The 21,341-nt window shown below is 43.5% G+C and overlaps 1 protein-coding gene and 1 pseudogene across 2 annotated transcripts; one reads left to right on the top strand and one right to left on the bottom strand.

The window, feature by feature from the left end:
* The first annotated feature begins 2,248 nt into the window (after positions 1 to 2,248).
* LOC118783642 (sideroflexin-1-like) lies at positions 2,249 to 11,485 on the top strand. 2 transcript variants are annotated; one of them, XM_036537604.1, is made up of 11 exons: positions 2,249 to 2,646; positions 5,439 to 5,640; positions 6,285 to 6,455; positions 7,619 to 7,717; positions 8,231 to 8,306; positions 9,039 to 9,124; positions 9,499 to 9,626; positions 10,024 to 10,073; positions 10,646 to 10,695; positions 11,237 to 11,284; positions 11,385 to 11,485. In XM_036537604.1, exons 2-11 carry the CDS (start codon positions 5,477 to 5,479, stop codon positions 11,479 to 11,481), a joined length of 969 nt encoding a protein of 322 aa, XP_036393497.1. In that variant the 5' UTR covers positions 2,249 to 2,646; positions 5,439 to 5,476; the 3' UTR covers positions 11,482 to 11,485. The 2 variants fall into 2 exon arrangements, with proteins under 2 accessions (XP_036393497.1, XP_036393490.1); XM_036537597.1 differs by lacking the exon at positions 2,249 to 2,646 and adding an exon at positions 3,190 to 3,304.
* Positions 11,486 to 16,023: 4,538 nt separating this feature from the next.
* Positions 16,024 to 19,351, bottom strand: LOC118790833 (annotated as a pseudogene).
* Positions 19,352 to 21,341: the final 1,990 nt, after the last annotated feature.

The raw sequence follows: 21,341 nt of genomic DNA, 5'->3' as shown, positions 1-21,341 counted from the left end.
AGACTAAAAATATAACTGATATCAGACCAATGGGAGCCAAGAGCTTCTAAAGTATGCCCTGGTCAAGATTCAATTGTAAAGAAGAAACACAATACCACTAATTCTGCTTCCCCTCTCTAATTCTACGAATAACCAGGTCAGCTACTTTCAATGTTATACCACTGCATTAATGCACTTCCATATTACTGGAACCCCCAACACACACACACACACACACACACACACACACACACACACACACACACCTTTTCAGTTGTTTGATGTGGAGAGTGTTCTTGTTTGTTTTGCCCTTTTTCAATCAATTAGTAGATTTTTTGTAACATTGCTCCTTCTCTGTTTGTTTGTGTGGTGCATTGGCTGGCACTATCCCAGTTGTCTCTAAGTCTGATGGTGGCAGTGTAACTACAAAAACATTACCAAGATGTTACACAAAGGGTGTGAGTGCACCATACAGCACATTTTCCCTACAGTCCTCTGTGTCTTACCAGTTATGTGGACTAATTTGCTTTTTGGTTGTATGTTTGTTTAAAGACTGCTTGTGAATGCGTACAGTATTCATGAAGATGAATCATAGTGATACAGCACAGCCTATGGCAGATGGGAAGGCATTGAAATGCGGGAAACATTACGCACTATGCAGAGAGCTGAGCAAAGCTTTCTGATTCAGGAAACGCATTTCAACAGAGATGGATTTACTGTAGTTACAGTGCACCCGATATTTACTCATACCCCTGATTAAATTGTTAAAAAACTGATAGACAGATTAAAAGTATATTGCATTATTTCTCTTCATTTTTTATAGCAAAGTCATATTATTCCCATGTTACAGAGGACATAAGAGTCACTATTATTCAACTCCAGTAGATTGTATTTTGTGAATTCTTCTTTGGCATAGATTACAAGATGCTTCCTGTTGAATTTTACGATGTTCTGGCACTTGTGATGGGATTTTTTTTACCATTCCTCCTCACAGAATCACTTGACGTTCCTTAGTGCTTTTGTTTTTTTGTTTGTGAACTGCTTTCTTGAGTTTGGATTGGATTGGATTGAGGTGTGGAAATTGCAATGGCTGGTTGCGAACACCGATTTTGTCCTACCGTACTCATTTCCTTGTAGATCTGGATGAATGCTTGGGATTTGAACATGAATACAGGCAAAACATTACATTACAATTAGCATGAAAAACTGCACAAATAGGACGCCTCTAACCACACATGAACAAGTGTCACTGCTAAACATATTGCTGAAATCACAAGTGCATGGCTAGATCAACATGTAAGCGCAATACAGTATGCACAGTCTAAGGACTAATAATTAACTATAGGCCCGGGTTATTGTCGTGCTGGAATGTTCATTTTCAGCAAAACTCGAGCTTCTTGGCATAGGGAACCACATTTTGACCCCAGATATCCTGGTACCTGGTGTTAGAATTCATGACTCCATCTATCTTTACAAGGGTTCCAACATCTGTGGATGCAAATAACCCCAAAAACATGTCAGACCTTCCTGTCATATTCATACAGTTGATACCTATTCTGGTTCATACTGATGGGAAAAAACTACACACCTCTTAAGAAACTCTATGCTGTTTTTATTTTGCAAATGTAAGGCATTTTTACTTGTGTACACCTCTCCAGCAGCTTTGGAACCCTCCCTCCTTGTTCATTCACTGCTCACCTCCTCCTGGTCTTGCCAAAACACCAGAAACCTCCTTTAGTACAGAATTATTCAATCTGCATAGTGGGCCTGCATCATTCAGCTCCACATAAACTAGGCCTAAACTTTGCCTAAAGTGGCCCCACCAAACATTACAACCAACAACCACAACTTCTGCTTCATTTTGGCTCTCCAAATATCCCAGCACTTACAAAGTAAGGGACCTAGAGACGGCCCTTGCTGGCATGCGTACGCAACTCCTCTCTGCGCTCACTTTTTCCATATGAGATCAACTTGCTGTATTTACTGTGTGTTCTCTCGCCATTAAAACGATTTACGGTGCATTAGAAACACATTTGTTAAGGCCATCTCGATTGCTCCATTGTAATTTCAGTTGATATAAATCGGGTTAGTGTAGTTTAAAACTGCAGAGATTGTGTAATTCAAGGAAACATCGTAGAGTTAGTTTCTTGGTGGTTTTCTTTTTTTAACTCCGTGTCCGCATTTTTGTCTGTAATGAAATGGGCGTGTTCTATGAGTCATCCTATCCGCTCAAGCATCGTGGAATACATTTGTGAGCCGAAGTTCCGAGAATTTCCTTACCCTAAAATCCGAAAAAGAATTAAAAACGGAAGAAGATCTTGATTTCTCAAGCAGGCGCAGAACTCGGAGAAATCCAGCCTGAATGAAAATAAATTCCTTTGAGGGAACTGAAGAGCGCACAAAAATTGCTGGCTTTTCTTTGGAAAAAGACGATACAGCCGCCTTCTTGAAGTTTGCCAGCTTTGAGCGCCCATCAGCGCCTATGAAGATGTGCACAGTTTAAGTACCGATTTCTTCACAAAAATAAGTTTCCACATCGTAAATGCACTTTATGTTGCATATGGACAGTCTCAGACTAATTCCCTCTATACATTAAAAAGGAAGCCTGCATCTCAGCAACCCAATTACTCCAGTAACCACTCTCATTGAAAGAATTTGTCGGAAAAGGTAACGTTCATTTTTGTATGCATGTGCGTACATTGTTGCTTTTGAAATGGATGAAATTATTTGTCATACAGCCAGACAATGTAGACAGCTACGTTCATTTTATGTTATCTTTTCAGTGAAATGTGTTGTATTGTGATTGATGACTTGTTTGGTGGTCATTCTCAAAGTAATTAAAATACATTTTCAGCTGCATTTGCAACACACGAGCTGGGCGTAATTTGGAAAAGTTCAACAGAGTTTCACTAAACATTTCAAAAGAGTTATTTTACAGTTTGTATATCAGCAAACATGCTTGCAGTCCCTAGAAGGAAACAAAGGTAGCCACGTGGGCGGATGGGAGACACAACATTCACAAACAGGAAGCAAATATTGGGCAAAATATTGCTAAACCAATCATAAGGCACCTGTCACCCGCCTTTGACTGCACTACCCACCCACCAACAACGATCGGCGAACAGGCATGCAAAAAACAGGTACCGCCCTCCCGCAGCGGCTTCGTTTCCCCCTCCCAGATCTGACAGCTACCGACAGCCCGCACAAACGGCAAGCGCGTGTGACAGGAGGGTGAGAGAGAAAGAGTTTTCAAACTTAGCAAGGGGTTAAGAGGTTTTTTTGTCGAGGTGGATACTTCGGATATTGTGCTGTCTCTTTTATAGAGGTAAGAAAGCGAGTGCGCACCCGTGCCTTTGTCATGTAGGTGGCGAATATTTGCAATTACCGGACAATTACACCCGCGTGTCCTTACGCGCCGGGTTACTGACTGGCATGACGCTGAATGGGTCGTAGCGACGTGTCACGTTGTTATGTATTTTCTCTTCATCTGATTCAAATATTATCAATCAAATATTAATACACGTATTTGGCATATCCTAAAATGTGATGTGAGTCACAGAGTGATGAGCTGACTGCTTGGTCTAGCGATGTACAAAGCTGTCGTTTAACCACAAGTAGCTAGCTTTCCTGGATACCTTTTCGGGTACTGTTTCTCATATTATTTTAAAATCGAATTCCCTAAATCCTATCAGGTGAATTCAGTTTCACTTTCCTTTTGAGCAGTCATGGTTTGTTAGTTGAGCCGTGTGCCGTCATGCCCATCTCCGTTGTACGTCGCTTCGCCATCTGTCATCGCAGCGGTTGCTAGCGCAGTTAACAGTTTAGTTACCCCAGTAGATTTGTTGTATGGTCTACAAGTACGCTCAATCTTAAGAGATATAATCACAGTATAGTTCTGTTTATTGTTTTTACATTTCAGTGAAATAATTTGGTAAAGGACAGTAGATCACATTGCCAGCTTAGTTTTATAAGTTGATTGATTATCTTACGAGCTCGTGAGTTATTAAAAATAAGATGACTTTTCATCAAGACCTGTCATAATTGTGAACCTGTGCATTTGAGAAATGCCTCCAAAATTTAGCTCAGTTCACTGTTAATAATTTACTAGTAACTTCAACCAACCGAAATCCGCTTTCGCTTTTCATTTGGTAAACATACACTCTTACGCAGGACAGCTTAGCTCTCGCTCACCTCTTGCTCGTACACACACTATTGCTTCATTTACTTGGAGCACTTGAGGTGAAGTAGCTTCAAAGTAATAACGGTAATGGTAGTACTATCATGTCCACAGTCTGGTATTCAATACAGTACACCTGCTGCCTAGTTAATTTATCATTGAGTCTATTGCTTTTTTGCTACCATAACTATTTAATTAAAACGATCAGCAGCTGTGTCTGTGTGGGGTCTCTGTGTCTGTGGGGTCATAGTGGGTTAGTAAAAGGGGGAAAAGGTACAGGATTAATCCTTTGAATGTTTATTTCTGACCCACCCTGGATATAAGCATCTCACACATTTGTACTGCATCTCTCCCACACATACTGGGCAAGCCCTACATTGTGTTGCCATGGCAGCCTTGCCGTGCACCTGTCACACATGACAATGAACGCTACACACACACACACTCTCAGTGTGTGAACACATACCTACTTTTTGCCTTCTTGACTACAAAAAGGCAAAGCTGTTACAAGGTCATTATTTGAAATATTATAAGGTTTATCGACATATCCCAGCTGATGATAGAAATATTTCTGGATATAGAAATTAATAGCTGGGACCAAAGGAGAGGAGCAGCCCTTTGCATCTCACCTAAATCAGTGCGGTTGTGATGCTGAACGTAATCAATACTTTGGGCATCAAAATGGTTATGACCTAGAATGAACTCAGACCCAGGGTATCTGAACTTCAAGATAATGGACAGTGCAGTATTTCTGCTGCATTTCACATACCCTTGTGTCTGCTTCAGTGACCTTGGGTTATAGGTTTACGTGGTCATCAGTTTCACTCATCAATAATGCTAATGCTGGTGGTTGACCTTTGTATTTCTCATGTTACATACTAGGTTTTGGTATTTCCACATTAGTGTGTTGTGCATGCTGGAATGTAATGCAGCCAGTAAAAGCCACACACAGCATGCAAGAATCAGGCCTGTTGTTGAGGTAAGCTCTAACAGATGAAAAAACAGAAGGCTTAGCAGAGAGTTCTGTGCTTATGGGTGAGGAATTATGTCTGCTTTAACAATTTCCCTTTAGAATTTGTGTGAAAAACTCATCCCATCTGTGTCTCTGTGCGCATGTTGTTTGCACCAGGCCTCATTTCTGATCCATCCTTCAAAATGCTTTTTTTCAAACCACGATTTCCCAGCTGAACTTTCTCAACCCGGCAGAGTCACAGAACTCCTTAACAGTACAGTCATTGATATAAAAAAGGACAACAACTATGTTTCAACAAACATGTTTCAGTTGGAAGGTAAAGGAAGAAGAAGGGGGAAAAGAAGAGGATGTCCAGCGAGCTGTCACTCAACATCAACATCAAGGAGCCTCGATGGGACCAGGGAACCTTTGTGGGTCGAGCCAAACACTTCTTCACCGTGACTGACCCCAGGAACGTCCTCCTGTCCAGCGAGACCTTGGAGGATGCGCGGATCACAGTGGAGAATTACAGGTGTGTGTGTGTGTGTGTGTGTGTGTGTGTGTGTGTGTGTGTGTGTGTGTGTGTGTGTGTGTGTGTGTGTGTGTGTGTGTGTGTGTGTGTGTGTGGCAGTGTGGCAGTGTGTGTGTGGCAGTGTGGTATAGTGGTAAGGAACAGGTATTGTAACCAAAAGGTTGCCAGTTCAATTCCCCACTGGCACACTGCTTCTGTATCCTTGGGCAAGGTAACTAACCCAGAACTGCATCAGTAAATATCCAGCTGTATAAATGGATAACATGTGAAAATTGTAACAGATATAAGTTGCTGTGGAAAAGAGCATCTGCTAAATGACAATAATGTAATGGGAGGGCGGGGTTAAGGGAGAGAGGAGAGGGAGGATGCACCAGGGGCGAAGGGGGTAGCAATGATGTCTCAGTTCAATATAATGCAATTAAATGTGCTTTATTAGTGTGACAAAGGCATACATACTTGGGCTGCCAAAGCAGTATACAAAGATGTAACAAGCATTTTGTTTTGTTTTGTTTTTATAAATTGGCAGGGAGTGTTAAATCTAACTGTGTGCTCTGTGATTAGGCTGGGAGTATTGAATCTAACTCTGCTTTGTGATTAGGAAGGGCATATTGAGTCTAACTGTATGCTCTGTGATTTGTGATTAGGAAGGGCATAGTGAAGCCCGGCCTGTCAGAGGACCAGCTCTGGAGGGCCAAGTACGTTTACGACTCCGCCTTCCACCCTGACACCGGTGAGAAGATGCTTCTGATAGGACGGATGTCTGCGCAGGTGCCAATGAACATGACCATCACTGGGTGCATGCTCACCTTTTACAGGTAAGGCCTGTTAAACGGGATTTCCACGACATCTGAACCAGCAATGCATTGCGCTCTTAAAAAAAATAAAAACAGGTTGCATCGATGCAGTGAGAAAATAGGTTAAAAGAATTCTGCCAAAATAGAAGTTTCACCTTCCACAAAAACAGAGGTGAGGCCAAGCAGTAAGGAGGATGAGAGTAGGAGGCAAGGAGAATGAAATTACCTCATGAACTTGTAACAAAATTATGATGTGACTCCACAAATATCTTGTACTCACACACTCCGGGGAGTGCTTGGCTCTTCTGGCCAAGGATCAGACTATAAAAAGACACCATAATTGCTGTGTTGTTGCTGCCTCTGAGGTGCTTTCAAGTGCACTGAAGTCTGTTTGTTCCCACTCACACACACTCTTATGTAAGTCAGTTACCTGTAATCAGGAACAAGGTCACTAATCAAACACTCATGGACACAACCTTAGCTGTGTCACCTGCAGGAAACTAAAATTTACAGGTAAGGCTCTTGGAATGAGTTTCTTTCTTCTAAAGGCACCAGATTCATTTTTTCATCAAGCTCGCTGGTCCACTACTGTGCAATACAAACTGTTTCAGATTTGGGGTACATTTTAAGAAATTGGTGCTTCTATCTTCATAACTATTGTTTTTTTAATTTGATGCATCAACAGATTGATATATTTGTCCTCATCCTAGGCCTGTTTTTTTTCCTCATCAAGTGCTTATAACGCTTGTGCTGAGTATGAATTTCATGGGAATTTGTGCTAACGGCTCTATAGCATCTGAAGCAGCTCACAATTTGTGAAGCCAGTTCCTGTTTCCAGTGCTTGCCTTCTGTGTAGGTAGTGACCCTGTTTGTTCTTCTGCAGTCGTTCTGAGCTCAGTTGTTTTAGTGTCCTCAGTGATGCATTATCTGTCCATCTGATTGGCTCGAATTTGTGACGGCAGCTCATGCATAGAAGGGCTTCATTGTTGTTCTCTCTCTGTCTATCTTCCTCCTCTTTCTCCTACTCTCACTTTCTTGGTCCTCCCTTCCCTCTCTTTTCTTCTATGTCTCCTCTCTTTCTCCCTCCCTCTCCCTCTCTCTTCTTTCTCTCTCTGTCGTTTCCCTCTCTCTTTTTTCTGTGTCTCTCTCCCTCCGTGTGTGCGTGTCTCTCTCTGTCTCCACAGGACGACCCCAGCTGTAGTGTTCTGGCAGTGGATGAACCAGTCCTTCAACGCTGTGGTCAACTACACCAACCGCAGCGGGGATGCTCCCATAACTGCCAAGTAAGGGGCCAGTCAGACCTAATGCATCTTTAAATGTCATTTGAACAGTAGACGTGCATGTTTTTTTTCTCTCTGGGAATGGCGTGTTGTTAGTGGGTCTCCAGGGGGCCCACAGTGTTTCTGAAAGGTGGGTGTGATTCAGTGTCAGTCACCAAATTTCATGGCCTGGATACATGCTGCTCTGCAATGCCACACATAGATGAGCTGTCTGCACACGTGGTTTAGAAGCTGGTTTGTAGAACATGACATGAAATAGTGACTCATGGGCACTCTGATGGAGAAAGGGAAGGTCACTGTAAGTTCAGATGAAATGGAAATGGATACGGAGAAGTGGTACAGTGATGAATAACAGAAGTAGCAATTGCAAAATTCTGAATTCTGGGAATTGGAATTGGATTTTTTTTTCTTCTGTTTGGGGGGCAGGGGGGTGGTGGGGCGGGGTGATATGCCTGCATGTGTGTGTGTGTGTGTGTTTGTGTGTCTAAGTAACATCTCGCGGTGTGTGTTTTGCAGTCAGCTGGCTGTGGCGTATGTCAGTGCCACCACGGGAGCTGTGGTCACTGCCCTGGGGCTGAAGTCTCTCACCAAGGTGATGGCTTGCGCTCCATATAAATCTTTTCACAGTGTTGCTGTAATGTTGTGATGGCCTGGATGTACCCAGTGACCTGTGTCTCACACTCTCTGTGGCTTCTGAGAACTTCTGAGTACCTTTGAGTACCCACCTCTAATGTTCTCACATCATTCCTGTAATGTCGTGGCTGTCCAGCTGTACCCCATTACATGTCTCGCACTATCTGCAGCTTCTGAGACCCTCTGGACACCCAACATATAACGTTCCCACAGCGTTGCTTCCATGCTGTGGGAATGTTGTTGCTCATACACTGAGTGCTGCCTCTGAGTGGCTGTGCCCTCTGCATTGCCAAGGGCGCACACGGTAAACATGTGACATTCTCCCAGTGGCGCGGTCACGCTAAAGCACCCAGCTGTCCTCTGTTAGCCTGCAACAGTCTATTTGTACTGCCTCTCCTCCAGCTGAACACCGAACTTCAGAGCGTCGGTGCACTCTGATCCAAACAGAGATGGCAGGGGCAGACCCGACGCTATGGGGGTGCTGAGGGGTGCATTGCACCCCCAGATGGACTCAGTTGTCTCTTTATATCCCGTTGTCTAATTAGTATGTATGACTTTCTGTACACCCCTGTGGATTGCAGTTGCACCCCTCTGTATTTTTTTTCCTGGAACCGAGCCAGGGCGGGGGTCACCGCTCTGTTTTGCTTTGTTGATGCACGGCTGACTCCCTCCCTATTGGCTCTCTCTCCAGCGCCTGCCCCCCATCGTCGGCCGCTTCGTCCCATTCGCCGCCGTGGCAGCAGCCAACTGTATTAACATCCCCTTCATGAGACAGAGGTGAGAGAACATTCAGACAATGTTATTCTAACGCCAGTGAAGCAGCTTTTCCCCTGACCAAGAGAGGGGTCGGGGTAAATCGTTGAAGAGAAAGTACAAAAGTATCTCCAGTGTGGTTTCTCTCTGTTTCTATGGTCAGGGCTTCCACAGAGGAAAGAGTGACTGTTAATGTCAATTCCAGCAGGGGCTAGCATGGTGCTGCATGACTCTGCACGCTGATTGGCTTATCCCACCCCACAAGCAAGAAAGAGATTTATGATACTATATGGTATTGAAAGTGATAACTGATAATTCTGATCCCACTGCAGGACTGTGTATGGGGGTTAGGTGTTGCCATGGTAAATAGGTTCTCTGCTCTCCTCCTCCTCTCTCAGGGAGCTGAAATTTGGAATCCCCGTGACAGACAAGGATGGCAATCGTTTTGGAGAGTCCGCCCTCGCAGCCCGGCAAGCCATAGTGCAAGTGGTAGTGTCTCGGATTGGCATGGCTGTGCCAGCTATGGGTGAGAGGCTGCCCTCTGCTGGGCTGGAGGTCACATTTCTCATGAATGTGATTGCATGTTAACTTCTGTGATCTGTGATCTTCTGTGATCATTTTCAGATGGAAATACATTTTTCAGAGGGAATTGGAAAAAAACACAAACAAAAGAATGAGTCAATCTGGAGATAAAAAAAGTCAAAATATTCCGTGGGGTGGTTGAGAGAAATGTTTTTTCACAAAAGGTGAAAGAATCCAGTTGAAATGATCCATGCACTTATGTATTATCATCAGTGAAACTGTTGAAAGGTAAATAGCCAGGTGTCGTCAAGAATAAAGTAGTACCAGCACCATGACGCTGTGTCTGTTTGAAAGACATTTTGCTAAGAATTACTCCTGTCCTCTTCCTCTCTCTCTCAAAGCTATCCCTCCTGTCATCATGAACGCACTGGAAAAGAAAGCATTCATGAAGGTGAGCTGCGGACAGCACTGTCTGATCACCCGTCCTGGCAACAGCTGACTTCCTGTCCTTAGAGCAGCACTATAGAGCGGACAAAGAATTATCTCATCCTCTGTTTTCCATTCTCTTTGTCTTGTGTGGATATTATTTATATTCAGAGACTGCAGATAAAAAAATTTGCTGCATAGTTAAATGTGATGCAACTAATGTGTTGTGCGTGGTTCCAATACATAACTTTATTACATTACATGCACTTAGCAGATGCTCTTATCAAGAGCGACTACCAGCTCAATAGAACATAAGTGTATGCATTCAAGTTAAATAAGAAACATTTATATAGCAGGGACCGGCTAAATAAAGTAATAAACTAAACATATAGGTATTTTAGACATTCTTTATTACTCTGCTTATTTGCCTAGTGAGCACCCTTGAAAAAGGCTTTCGTGTTACACTTGTTGAAGTGCCGCTGAGGCCTATGGGATGGTGTAGAGTGCAGGGGTGAAAGGTTATGGTTGAAAGGTGAAGACGGAGGGTGAAATAGAGGCCTCCTGGCTCTGATGGTTTCCTGTCCTCTCATGTTTCAGCGGTTCCCTGTACTGAATGCACCTGTCCAGGTGGGACTGGTGGGGCTCTGGTGAGTACCGCACCTAAAACACTCGGGTGTCCTCACCAGCCTTCTTCCTTCTTCCACCTCGGCAACCGGCTCACCTGGGGGCCATCAGCATACACAAACACAACATTTGCAAACAGTGTGAAGGGGGATTTCTTGGACCTCACATGCTGCAATAGCTTGGATTTTGCGGATTTTGTGTGTTTTGCAGAGATTTGTGCTAATAAGGACCACTTTAGGATGTGATCTGTTGCTTGGTGTTCAGTGCATAGTCTCTCTTTCTCTGTGTGTTGCGTACATAATCTGTCAGTGTGTTTAGTGTGTATCTACCTCTTAGTGTGTACAGTGCTCAGTCTCTTGGTGTGTTCTGTCTTCAGTGTCTTCCTCGCAGTATATTCTGTGTGTAATCTATGTCAATGGATTAACTATTCTTTGTTGCGGCTCAGCGTACAGTCTCAGGGTGTGTTCAGTGTTAATCAATGGCAGAGTGTTCAGTGTATAGTCTCCTGTCTCTGAGTGTGTTCAGCACACAGTGGATTCAGTCTGTCTGGTTCCTCTCTTTCAGCCTGGTGTTCGCCACTCCACTCTGCTGTGCCCTGTTCCCACAGAAGAGGTAAGAGGTCTGCTCTGTGCTCAGCTTGTCTGGTCTGGGCTTCACTGTGACATCATCAGATCATGTGACATTCTTTTTTCTCCCCTCCCACATTGCACAGCTCAATGAAGGTGAGCAGTCTGGAGCCGGAGTTGCAGGAGAAAATCCGAAAGAGCAGCCCTGACACCACCGTGGTCTACTTCAACAAGGGCCTGTAGAGGGCGCCGGACTGGGAGGGGTTAGCCTGGGGGATGGGGGAGGGGGGAGGGGGGGTGGGGAGATGCGGGGATGGAGAGGGTGAGGTGGAGGGGTAGGGTTCTGTGCAACCCATAGCACTGCCTGACCAAGCCTAACTAAGCCAGTTTATTGAGCACGATTTAAAGGACAAGTATAACTATGCATATAATTTTTTTTCAATCCCACTGTATCACTTTTCACTGTGTCCTTACATTGAATGTCCCCTGCCAAAAAGGGCACTGCATGGTTGCAGACCTGTGTGATTTCAGGGTTAACCAGAAAACACTTACACGTGCCCGGAGGGAGGAGGAGTGCAAAGCACAGGTACATATTTCATGGTTGGGTGGTGAGTGCTTGAAAATGGTCTTCTTCACTGGTCACTAGTGCTGTGATTCTGCAGTGAAGGGCAGTGGTTCTCTGTACCTACACACTGGTTCAAAGCATTGTGTTAGACTGCTGCTTTACAGCAGGTCACAGCAGTTGTATATGTGAGAGATGTACTCAGTTGTAAATCCTTGAGGGCACACTAACAGACTTCCACCATCTCTTTCGTGGTTTACAGATACTGTTCAGAAGCTGTGGGACACAGCTTTGCTCCTCAGCCTGTTTGTAAAAATGCACTTCTCCTCATGTAGTCTAGACGCCGCCTTGGGTTGTTCTCAGAAACAGTGGGTTATTTATTCACTTAGCAGAGACCTTTTTTCAAGGTGACTTTAACAAGATTACTTTCTCATCCTCATAGTATCCATCCAGTGGGATTTTTCTGCTCAAAAAACACACTAAAAGCAAGTTCATGACTATTTAAAAGTGAATCAAGTGTTTGGTTGGACGTGCCCAGCACACTCCAAGTCAGTGGGCCCTTAACAGGGCAGATTTATCAATGCTCCCTACGTCCCACCAGATATTTTTCCCTGGGTTTCACAGAACAACCTCAGATGCCTGACAGAATTTAACTATGAAAAACCTTGATGAGATGACATGTGTTCAACCATGCCTAGGAACACTATTGAGAGGGCCTGACGGACTGCCATTGAGGACTGTTTGTAGAACTTACATGTCAGTACATTATGTTCACACACTATCTGTTAGGGCATAACCAGAGTAGTGGGTTTCTCTATGCCTTAACGGGCAGTTATGGAGTATGTTACTGTCTCATTGTGATCGTGAAAGGTTTGAGTGTGTCCCTCTGTACTTCGGAGGAATTGATCATCATTGTTTAATGTTTAGAGTGTGACGTTAGACAGGCATGGTGCCTGTCCTCATTCCTTCACCAGCATTTCCAGGTGTTTCTCTCTGAATCAGTGTGGCAGCTGGGAAGGCCTTGCACAGAATGACCTGCAATTTGAGAACATTTTCCGTGCCTGCATTCTCTGGCTTACCAAGGGCACGTACATAGCTGTGCAGAAGACTTAAACATGTTGCAGATTCATAAAACGTGGATGTGTATGTCTTGTATGAATTGAAGGATTGTTGTAGGTTACTGCACAAAGAAGGAAAAACGCAGAGTGAAATGTCACACTTATGACTGAGCTCAGATGCAGGAAAATAAGACTGACACACAGGCCCATGAGAAATGTGGGCTGGGTACCTTAATTTGCTGTGTATATTATTCTTTGAAGCTGTAATCAGAAACTTAGAGACTTGTCTGGATTGTAGACACTCCTCCCTGTGTTGGGTGGTGTTTGAATATCTGAGTTCAGGACCTAACAGACCCACAAAGCAGACTGAGAAGGATGAGCATTGCTTTAAGATAACATCCTTAAGGGAGAGAAGAACGACAAGCATCGGAATGATAGCAGAACTGTGTGAAGGCCCGTGATCCATGAAATGCATGAAGGACACTCTAGAAGTCATGATTTTAAGAATAAGGTGCGGTGAAGAGAACCTCTGATAAGGGAAACAAGACAGATCAGGGTTAAAACACACACAAAGTTTTAGTTTCCTCCAGTGTGAGTGTAGTATTACAATGCTAAAGGTCTAAAATGCTTGTACAGCAGCGCAAAGCCGTGATAGCAAAGTAGCACTAAAACTACCCCAAACTGAGAATAAAAAAGTGCAAATGCCATTATGGTGTGTTTAATAGATGATTTAAGACTAGGTTCATGGCACAAGTTAGAACACAAGCCATTGTAAACCCTCAAAACCCCCACCCCCACTCAAACAAAAGTTCACAGTACTTGGCTAGAGCTTTTCTGATCAAACTTTGGTGTTTGTAAGTGTTTGTGATAAAGCTGTTGTTAACTTATCTCTGGTGCTGTGCAGTGGTCACGCTGTTTGTGCAGTCATGAAACATTAACACTCTGAAGTTTAGATTATTCTCTGATAGTCAGTGCATTACCCTTACTCTCTGTCACCACAAGGTGGCAGCATGTAGAGGTTTTTGAAAAAGTAGTGGCAAACTGTCCCGACTTGTGCAATTCCGAGCAGGAAACGGTCACGCGATATTATGGATCCAATCCTAATTCCAGAAAATGAATACCTGCAGACCTACCAGTATTGTGCAAAACAAGGCTTATTGCAGTTCTTGTATTCCTCTTAAGAATGAATACAAGAACCAGAGCAGCTTTTAACAAGAACTTTGCTCTTCACTTTGTAGAGAGCAGAGGAAAGCTGTGTTCAGCTTCAGACAATTTCTTCAGCTTCTCTTTCCTTAGCTTCTCAGAAAGGAGCCAATTAAAAACCATTCTTCCTCTAACTGATATATGACAGCTTGTGATTCACTGTTTGTGTACTGTGTGCACATCATACAAATAACTTCACGTGCAATAGATAAGACAGACAGCACACTACAATACAGTCAGCAGTCAAACACACATTTTAGATTAGATGTCTGTTGCAATCGCCTTCCTGTAACTGAACCCTTACTGTTACTGTGGTGTGCAGCTGGTTCCATTTTAGTTTCAGTGACCTTACTGTTATTTGCAATACTCTGGTTAAGTGCATAACATCACAACAGTATCCCAAACCCATGCAATTATCAGGAGTCCTGTATCTACAGTTGTATTTTTTTTTTGTATTGGGTTTTTTTTTTTTTTTTTTTGAAAATCAGATTTGGAATACATAGAAATATTTCAGATTTCTTGAGGAATATTGACATAAAGGATTATTATGGGCCAAGAATTCAGCAAGAAGTAGAACTATGAAACAAGCCTTTAAATGGAATGTACTAAACCGAGAGGGCAAAGCTGGGATCAAGGACAAGGTTGCTTTGTGTTGCTAGCCAAAACCAAAAGAAAATATTTATATGTAAGACGTGACAAAGACAGTGTGGCATTTAACGTTGTTTTCACATCTGGTACACTTGAAGTCCAAATCTGCCTGCTTTTGTAGCCTTATGTGTGCACACCCGCCTTTAAAAAAATGATTCTTACGTCTAATGTTACTGCTGCATCTCTAAATGTCCGGGTTACTTTGGGCGGACTCAACAGGCTGCTGCACATACAAACTGAATGTGAAAACCAATGGTGTTCAGTTGATTCAACATCACATTTTATCTTCCTGCATTTTGAGTATTGAAGTGAATGGTTTTGTCAACTTTTGTTAATCAAATGATATGGAAACGTATGCAGTGTTTTTTAATACTTTATATATTTCTTCATAATCCATCTCCAATAAATCGCACATTGACTTCAATCTCTGGTATTCTCTGTTGGAAATTTCACATATAAACTGTACCATTTTACCAGATCTGTGGAGGCCAGTCTGTCAGACTGTCCCATAGGGGCACACTAACGTTTCAATGAATAATACTCCAGGTATGATAGGATCACATTGCTAAAATCTCATGTAAGTCACACAGACAGGAAGTGGCTGAGAAGTCAGTCTGAATGGCCCTTGCCAAGTGAGTGACCCAACAAAAACCCCCACCCACAGCAAGGGATGTTCATGTACACTGCCTCTCAGCCATTGAAGCAAAGGACCACACCTTCAGTCTCCAGGAGAGAGGGCTTGGCTTGTCCCATCAGAATCACTCTGCTCAGAGGCCATTACTGTTAGCTGTTCCATGACATGAGCCAATCAGTGAGCAGCAATGAAGAGTTCTCGCATGCCAGCATTCAAAGAATTTTGCCATGGCTTGCTGGCATAGTTTAGCAGCTTGTTATGTTAGCTTGTGCAAGGGCAGTACAATACATTTAGGATACCACTCTGTGAGTGCACCCCTGCACTGATATTACTGGATTTATCCATGTAGTAGACACGTTCACTGAAATTATCCAAAGAAGGAAGCCTTATTCCCCAAAGGCAGCATAAACAAAGAATGATTTTCAAAATCTGTAAATCCCCAAGGGGCAAAAATTATATCTCATGATGACAACAATCGGCTCGTAAAAGAAATGCATCATTTCTGCAAGGGCGAGCCCCGGAAACCTCGGCTAAATCAACAGCCATGTATTCTGTAATCGTACTCAGGCCAACAAAGAGGGGACTGTTTCACAAGGTCTCAGTTTATTTATGCAGGACATTCACCCCTCCGGATCTACAGCGTGCTGACAGGCAGGGCTGTGGGTGTAAGCATCAAGCCCGCTCTCTCTGAAGAGTTTAGACACAGGCCATCATTAAAACACGCACACAGCCCTTCACTCCAACAGTACAGCCACAGAAGCAAGAGGAGAATACAGTAACAGAATGTGAAACTCCACATGACCGACAGTTCAATAATACTGCACAAAAATAAACAAGCAAGTCTGGTTATTGTGTATGCTGTGTTCAAAATCACGGATGTGCTTTCCTTGAAGGAGGAAAACTATGCTTTTGTTTGAAGACATTTGGCATTTTGTTCAGGCACAGGCAGACTATTTCTCCACCAGCTCAACTGGTATTCTTCTGGCAGCCCTGAGAACATCCAGAATGTTCACTTTGTCCCCAAACTCCATCTCTCGGTGCTCCAGCATGACACCCTACAAAATAAAAGGCCAGATCAACTTGGTTTCAGAGAGAGGGGTGTGCATAGCAGCAAGAGGCAAAGAACTGTGCTCAAGACCACCACAACAGCATAGTCCCACAAGGTATTTGAATTAATGACCTTCTTACTTTGCAAAGCTCGTAGCACTACAACTGTTACCACACGCTGCCTGACAAGTATGTTCAGAGTCTGTTCTAGGAAGGTTTTCAGAGTTCTTCCCTTTGTAATGACAGTTGGGTCCATCTGATATTTCAGGTGGAGGCTTCATGAAACAAACAAAAATGGGTGGAACCATCATGTACCACCAATGACTCACTGATCTGAGCCAATCAGGTTTTGCCAAAGGGAGCAAAGCTTACAGTCTGGCTTGGTTCATATGGTCCAAGTCAACGATTGACAAATGGTAGCTCCACATGTTACAGAGTTCATGACAACACACTCTCACCAAAAGGTAAGCATTTTGCAGAATGGGTGGACTGAAATGGAGGGTGTGGGCAGGTGTTGTTGGAGGACTGAATTTCGATAATGTGACGTAGCTCGGTTGGCGTACCTGTTGCCCTGCTCCAATGACATACACCCCACCCAGGATAAAGCCCTCTCCGTACACGTTGCCCAGGAAACCGTTCCGGAAGGCCCTCAGGCCATTCTTCCACACCCCCAAACGCAGGAACGCCAAGAGACCCAGCTTGCGCTGGCGTGGGCCGTAGAACCGTTTCTGCAGACAAGAAGATCTCTGATTGGGTGCACAAGAGCACTGCTCCATTTTTAAAAAGGTTACCAGTTTGAGTCAGTCTGGCTTATTATTATTCACCAGTTTTTCCACAGGCAAGTAACTGTGTCCTCATGTTACTTACTACACCATGTGCTTAGTGTACTACATAAACTGTCTTGTATGTATGAGCTTTACATGGCTTCCAAACCAAATTTAAAAAGGTTTATATGTATTTTTCAGTCACATTTCATTATTATGGTCAATGATGTCTGATGGGCCCCTTGGCCATTTCTGTCTAACCAGTAGCCTGGCAGATTAACTCACCAGAATGACCCCTCCCCCTTCCTCACCTTTTCATCCAGAAAGACCTCCCCAGCGAAGTAGGGTCTGAAATCCTGGACCTCTGTGCCGATGTCCTCCTTCACCACAGCATACAAGGGTACCCCAAGCTCCTCTAGCTGGGGCTTCAGAGAGGACAGCTCAGAGGCCTCCTGCCAAAACAAGCCCCCCATTTCTCATTGTAACAGAATACATGTATCCCACAAAAAAAGAACCCCTATCACTCTCTACCCCAACACCACAGCACACCCCACAATCACAGACTGCATCAGAATCTCACTGTACCTCACTACACAGCCCCCTGTTTTACCACTCTGCAGCTAATCTCAGTGCTCCCCAAAATTACCTTTCCCCCATTGCTCCTTGCACTAGAACACCACATAATTCACCCCCCCCCCCCCCCCACTCCCACATACAAACACTGAAAAAATATTACATTATTGTCATTTAGGGGATGCTCTTATCCAGAGCGACTTACATGGTTACAAGTTCTGAATGTTATCCTTACCACTATGCGACACTGTCACCCCAAACATCCTAAACTTGTACCCCAGCACAGCAGCTGCAGTCAACACCATGCACACCCTATCCATGGTGTACCAAAATCACATGCAACATATTAACACACAATACAATCCCCAAACACATCATAAAATCAAAGGCACCCCCCCCCCTCCCCCAACCGCCCGTCACCTCCCTCCCCATACTTCCGTGCCTGTGTCCCATCCCACCACTACATGCATCCCAGACTACTACTAGTCTTTGCAAAGATACTCGAGCTTAAAATGTAATGCAGAGAAGCACAGTTTATTTTTTAGATGGATCAGTGTCCACTGGGGATATCCACCAATGTGCCTAACTGAAACCTTTGGGTCACTGCTTCTGCTCCTATCACCCCTACGGGTAAATATCGCGAGTCCTCTCAACAGCAAGGATAGGGAGTTCAGACAAACCATTAAAGATGTATAAAATGTGCACTTCCTCCACCACAGAGTAGCACGAAATGCGTTGGGGTACAGTAGCTACCTCTCTGCACAAAAATCATCCGGGTCGACGCACGGCCATGATCACTGCGCCGGACTTCTCCCACAGCGTTCTGGCTTTGAACGTTCTCTCCTCTGTCGGGAACGCGCACGGGGGAGAAAGTTAACATTTCAGAACCAATTAAAACGCTGCGCACTGTGTAACAAGCATGGCGAATTTTCACATCTATGACGTATTCGTGCATAAATCAGTAAATGGTTTGAAAAAAATCAACTGGATATATATATCTGTAAAATGCATTTCACCTATAAACCGGAAAGGGGATACCGAAATTTTCACATGCATAAAATTATACATAAATCTACTGAGAACAGATTATGATAATCCAGTCTAACAAAACTACAACACGTGCACATTTTGAACAGTCTGTGACCAAATACAGATTCTAGCCAATAAAATATCTTTGTCAGAACAACGTTTCTTCCTGCACGAACTCACCCCCATCTAAAGTTTTGAGGTCGGCATCTTCCAAGTACCCAAGGCTGGCCGGTAACGGTTTAGTCAAAAACACATCCGTGACTGCACGCAAGATACCTTCGATCAACGCAACCACTGCGCCCACGCCCTGGACCAAAATCCCCATGGTCAGGTCCTCCTCCAAGGACTACAGACCTCAATGAGGAGAAAACAGACAAAAACGCTTATATAGACAATTTACACAATTTTACAACAAAAACCCACTAACAACAGCCCACACTGAAACGCAGCTCAAACTCAAATTTTATGACAAATGTTTAAAACAAAAGCGCAAACCATTTTCAAACCATTTCTGTAGACATCTTACCCAATCGTAACTCCGTGTCGTAACGCTCAGATTCGTTTCCAACAAACTTTTAAACCTCTTCAAACGCAGGCAGTCCAATCAGGTTGCAGGCTCCGCATTTGGGGAACATAACATGAAGCGTATCCAAATATGATATCTCCCACGAGTCATTCTTATGAAACAGTTGTAGGCGAAGGGTTGTCGGCAGGGAGCCGCATTGATCACGACGTGCAAGCTAATTAAATCACAGATGCATTCAATCAATTTATTCGTTTGTCTGCAATCGCCCCTGTTACTGCTGTGTCAGGAGAACGCGCGCTAATCCTGATTAGGGTCATTAATGTTGCGAAAGTCTAGCAACAACATTGTCTCCATGGCCAGCCGCTAATTCTCATCTGTGGTAATGGCCATCTTGCATTGAGTTTAGACAACCCGTGAACTGTGACCTCTGTACAGGTGCAGGAGGTAGAAGACGAACTCATGAAGAAGCGTCAGTGATCTACGAACGACTGTGGCAATGAGCACCGTGAAACAGGAACCACGCGTTGCGTAACACCAAATCAATAGATTATACCTATCCAATCGTTATGAAAAAAGTACAGTAGTCTAGCCTGCGCAACCATTAGTGTAATATGGACATAGTCCCACACATTCATCATATGTCACAACCAAACCCAGAAAAAAAGCAAACACTGCTCCTCAATGCGAGACATAAAGAATGCCTTTATTTGGATCTACATCACACAAAGTACATTTCAAGACACATATGTTATATTGCTAGGATTGTAGGAGAGAACTGATAACTTGGCTGTGTTGCTTAGATAACTGACAAAATAAGTTACTGGTGGACAAATGAAGGATGTCAGGGTACATGTTTATTTCTGCCAGTACATTCAAAGCACTGCGGTACTATAGAAGGCCAACTGAAGTGCGACACATTTAATGAAAATCAATATTTCAAGGGTTGACCTTCGTCTTTAGGCATCTTCATTCTCCTCCTGAAAAAGAAAGTAAGCAAGTTTTAGGTACTTGATATCTCTATAAATGATGCTACTGAAATGAATAATATGATAAACATAATGTATGTTAGGTACCTTGCATAAGAGCCTGTACAAAATAACAACACAGAGAGACAGGCATATCAACCTTACTTATTAACATATGTTTCTAAAGAAGTGGGTTTTACTCTGTAGTTTGACACACAAACCAAGGTGTGTATTGATTGCACTGTGTAGACTAGTTTTAAGAATCAACACTCTTTGATATTAAATAACTCCAGTGGCAAATATGCCACAGTAAAATACCAATAAAGCAGACTTACTAAACAAAATGTTTTGCTACATAAACTGTAGCTTTAGTCCCGGTTGAGTGATATTATTAATCCACCACAGAGCACCACTTCTCTCTCCTGCAATCTGTGCTAAATGCCGTGCATTGCTACATAACACGTTGCATCATAAGAAGCACACAGACGCAATGGAATTTGGGCACTGTGAATGGATTTCCTGAGTATGATTAAGAGACAGCTGATTCTACTGACCTAAACTGCATAACTACATGAATCCTCCATCTTCGGGCCCTCCAAATGAACACTGTCACTGTAAAGCTTTATTTGTTCACATCTAAATACAGTCACAACAGTTGTTTCTCCATGCCAGGCTCTTGTTTACTGTTCTGCTATAATTACATTTTACCTGGGCTTTGTTTCTTGTTTCATACCAACACTGGATTGAATGGTTCAGCTTGTTGTTTTTACCGAAATTACTGTTTAGCTATGAGGCAGACTATGGTCATTTCTGACCAAAGTCAAAGTCCTTATGTACAACACCCTGCTCATCTAAAATAAACAAGACCCAAAAAAGTTCCTAGACATTGCTGAAACATTATAAGACTGTTACAGTAATGCTGTGTCAAGGTTACGTGTCAGTGGGGTGAGGGTGATGCGTTCTCCCACGCTGTGGAGTCCCAAAGGAGAAAACAGACTGCCCTGTGGCTCTCTAAATGAGCAGAACCCTGCCTGGGTCACATGATGCTTCCGTGTGGAACCTTCCTCATTGGTGCACATCACTCCAGTGTGTCC

Source organism: Megalops cyprinoides, chromosome 1 (assembly GCF_013368585.1).
Source record: "Megalops cyprinoides isolate fMegCyp1 chromosome 1, fMegCyp1.pri, whole genome shotgun sequence".
NCBI classification, from domain to species: Eukaryota; Metazoa; Chordata; class Actinopteri; order Elopiformes; family Megalopidae; genus Megalops; species Megalops cyprinoides.
This window is presented reverse-complemented; position numbering and strand designations above follow the sequence as displayed.

Bases quoted from the DNA above. Each gene is read 5' to 3' on its own strand.
- LOC118783642 (XM_036537604.1), top strand. From the start codon at position 5,477: ATGTCCAGCGAGCTGTCACTCAACATCAACATCAAGGAGCCTCGATGG. The intron at 9,125-9,498 runs GTGAGAGAACAT...CTCCTCTCTCAG, and splicing joins ATCCCCTTCATGAGACAGAG to GGAGCTGAAATTTGGAATCC. The intron at 11,285-11,384 runs GTAAGAGGTCTG...CACATTGCACAG, and splicing joins GCCCTGTTCCCACAGAAGAG to CTCAATGAAGGTGAGCAGTC.